General features: G+C 36.8%; 1 protein-coding gene across 2 annotated transcripts; it reads right to left on the reverse strand.

The window, feature by feature from the left end:
- Positions 1–744: 744 nt before the first annotated feature.
- Positions 745–3,241, reverse strand: LOC113708293 (WAT1-related protein At2g39510-like). Of its 2 annotated transcripts, XM_027230753.2 has the most exons (7): positions 3,006–3,235; positions 2,856–2,918; positions 2,645–2,761; positions 2,266–2,503; positions 1,449–1,610; positions 1,201–1,352; positions 745–1,109 (listed from the first exon to the last, which is right to left on the reverse strand). In XM_027230753.2, exons 1-7 carry the CDS (start codon positions 3,185–3,187, stop codon positions 896–898), a joined length of 1,128 nt encoding a protein of 375 aa, XP_027086554.2. In that variant the 5' UTR covers positions 3,188–3,235; the 3' UTR covers positions 745–895. The 2 variants fall into 2 exon arrangements, with proteins under 2 accessions (XP_027086554.2, XP_071921210.1); XM_072065109.1 differs by lacking the exon at positions 1,449–1,610 and having other exon boundaries at positions 3,006–3,241.
- Between the last annotated feature and the right edge of the window lie 221 nt (positions 3,242–3,462).

Here is a 3,462-nt window from a genome sequence, read left to right on the forward strand (position 1 = left end):
AGATGGGTAGAGTTTGATGAGAGGATCTCATGGTTAAATTTTTGTTTCAATCAGGTTTCAAATCACCATCCAATCAACTTGCCCTTGTTTGGCAGGCAAGTTTTTTGCCAAGTTTGTTTGCTACAGGTTTTTTAAAAACTTTAACTACAATAATCTCAAAAAGTTTTTCAAAATTTTTAAACTATATATTTCAAAATATTCAAAAATTTACACACTTCAAAATTTTTTAAAAAAACTTCTGTAATAAATTATAATAAAGTTTTAAACAAATATCTAAAAAATTCACTTACCAAATGGGACACTAGTTTTGAAGCTACAAACTTCTCTTTCTCTCTCTAGCTTCTTTTTCTCCCAAACACTCTTTTTTCTCTCTCCTCATTTCGCGCAAGGTTGGCGGCTGAAGCTTTTAACTTATTTCACAGTTGAATCCATCAAGTCATGAGACTTGGAAATCATTTGGTCAATTTGACCTACTTAAATGTGTGGGCTTTGGGTTTGTGATTGGGCCCAACAAATGGGCTAAACCCACAAGCCCAATGTAATCAACTTATGGTTTCGGTGGTATATTCTACACCGCATATAGCGGCGACAGGGATCAAAACTGACACAAATTTTTGTTTACCAAAAAAAAAAAAAACAAAAGAAAAGAAAAAGCTAGCTCAAGCACGATAACAGCGCTTTACGCTTGTGTACTAATGCTCCCTCTTCTTTTTGAAGCCAATACGAAAGCATTAACAAAGGACGGAATTGCAATTAAGTACAAGCTCCAAATCAGCTAGATTAAAAATATTGTAGAAGAATATTCCCCTTCGTTTGCTACACTTAATCCTTGTTCCAAATTCCCAGCATTAATTTATTCATCATTTGCCTAACTTTATTTATATTGCTCTGCAGATCATACAGCATTGTCTCCTCCAGCAATATCTCCTTTGGTTGCATCATTTTTCTCATCATTTGAGGATTTTGTTGTGAGATTTTTGTCGGGTAATTGTTCATCAATGGGGTCTGTCTCATCAACATTGGTCGATTTAGATGGTGAAATTTGGTCCTTGCACTTGCCCCATATCACCAAGTATAGCCCTGTTACGATGCTAATGGCACCAAAAACCCTACAAGAAGCAAATATACGTGCGATTCCATTAGATAATGCACCTAAATTTTGCTTATTTGAAGACATAGGACGGGTGTCAAGTTGTCAACCTTCCGAAAGTTAATCGCTCAGCTAAAATGAATGTGCTCATGAAAGCCACAATAACCATGCTTAGAGGACTAAATGCAGTGACAAAAACAGGCCCTTTAGCCCTCATTATGATTCCAGAAATACAATAACCAACTCCTGAAGTGACCACTCCCTGAAATGCGTAACAAAGAAATTCAGTAATAAGCATCAATTTTCAACTTAGACGAATTAAAGAATTATTGTAGATTAGAAAAAATAATCATCTTACAGAGTAAACATAAGACATGAGGATAGTGTCAAAATGGATAGACCAGACGCTGGGATTGCCCCTTTCGGCAACTAAGGTTACTATAGTGCCCTGAAGAGCTCCTGCCGTGCATATCATACTCGTGAGTGAGAGGCAAGCAGGGTATGATTTCACTGTCATGGCCTAGACAAATTTAGTAGCAAAGCCGTTAATCAATGTAAGATGTGGCAAGAACTTAAATCGATGGAGGCGGGAAGGAGTGGACAAAGCAGTCTTTATATCAAGGCTTCGTGAAATTGCGCTTTTTTTTAAGGGTAGACTCCAAATATTAAGGAAGAAGGGTGAAAGGAATGGCATGTTTCTTTTTTCCAATGAAATTGGAAATGTTTTCATCAATGATTTTAAACTCAAACGATTAAGTCAGTCAGATGAATTTAGTTCAATCCAGTTCAAATTTTTTTCTTTTTTTATTCTTTTCTTTATTACATAAATTGGATGACTCAATACTTGAGAGAGAGAGAGAGAGAGAGAGAGAATTTAGTATGAACTGGTTGAAGAATCCGATTTTTTATTGATTATCATCAATTCGACCAATTCTTGATTCAATTCGACTAATTCAATTGATTTTCTGAATTTATCAGTGAACTGGACCGAAGTCATGACCGGCGGTCAGTCCAGACCAATTTTCATCTCATGGAAAACAGACTCCGTTCAAAGTATTGTATAAAGGTATACATTGCTGGTCCCCAGCGAGACCTTAATATGAATTAATTTTCTCTCAACGGTACAATTCTTGTCTATTTATACGCGGACACCGTAAAATGCATCTTACTCTTACCTGAAGGATGTGAAAGCTAGCCCAACAAAAGCAACCTGCTGATATCATGAGAGCCCCTTTGATGGGATCCTGTGGGTTCGCAGCAGCTGGAGATTGGACGTTTGCATCGGCTCTGGTCCACGGCAAATTAATGGCGGGCCCTCTGACCACGGTCATGATCATAGCTCCCCCAACAGTGATTATTGTTCCAGCAATTTTTATCTGGCTGTGTAGCCTTCTTGTGTTCACCTCCTCAAGCCTACAGTACAATAAGGATTGAAACAGTTGGTATGGTAGCAATGAATATAAATCTCCAATATATCTGAAACTGTATATTAGATGTAAGTTGATGGAGAGATATCCCTACAGATACACACACAAAAAGATAATCCAGTGGAACCTTAAAATCCAAGCCAATAAAAAGGTCAGGGCGGGAAGCATGTTTGTCATGGAGACGGCAAATGTTGCTGTTGTGTATTTCATTGCCGCATAGTACAAGTTCTGGTCAATAACGGGCCTGTAGAGCCAAAGTTTACCAGTTAGTTGGATTTGAAAACAAAATTATGATAGACAGGTGATAGTAGTACTACTTGATATATTAGCAAGCTTACTCCAACAATCCCAGTAATATTATCTTCCATAGAACAGAGATCGTCATTCTTGGCCTCACTTTCCTGTTGAATCTCATTATTGTTTTGGATGAAAGCCAAAAAATTCTTATCAAGAGAGGGAGTGAAGAGAAAGATTAAAGGACTACGAACCTCTCTAAGACAACGGCAAAAGGAGCAAATACAGCTGCAGCAAAGAGGTTTCTATAAATAGCAAATGCATAGTGGCTCATTCCTTTGTTTAGAGCAGACTTGGAAATAATAGCGGAACCTGCATAGCCAAACTGCTTGAATATGACTGCTAAGTATGGTTTTGCTTGCTTGAACAAGTCCATTACCTAGTTCTACCACGAAATACTGTTTTTATCTGATCTTTTGTTCCTGTATTACTGATATTAAAAATGGACATATCAGAGGCAGTGATGAGTATTTGAATGGTTTTTCTCGCAATCATGCATATATATATATATATATATATATATATATATATATATATATGTATATATAGATATAGATGTAGATATAGATTCTTCTCACGAAGGAATATCCTTTTAAAGTTTAAAACACGTCAAACCTACGGTCTCCACCGTATGCAACAACTTTGATGCAT

This window comes from Coffea arabica, chromosome 9c (genome assembly GCF_036785885.1).
Source record: "Coffea arabica cultivar ET-39 chromosome 9c, Coffea Arabica ET-39 HiFi, whole genome shotgun sequence".
NCBI classification, from domain to species: domain Eukaryota; kingdom Viridiplantae; phylum Streptophyta; class Magnoliopsida; order Gentianales; family Rubiaceae; genus Coffea; species Coffea arabica.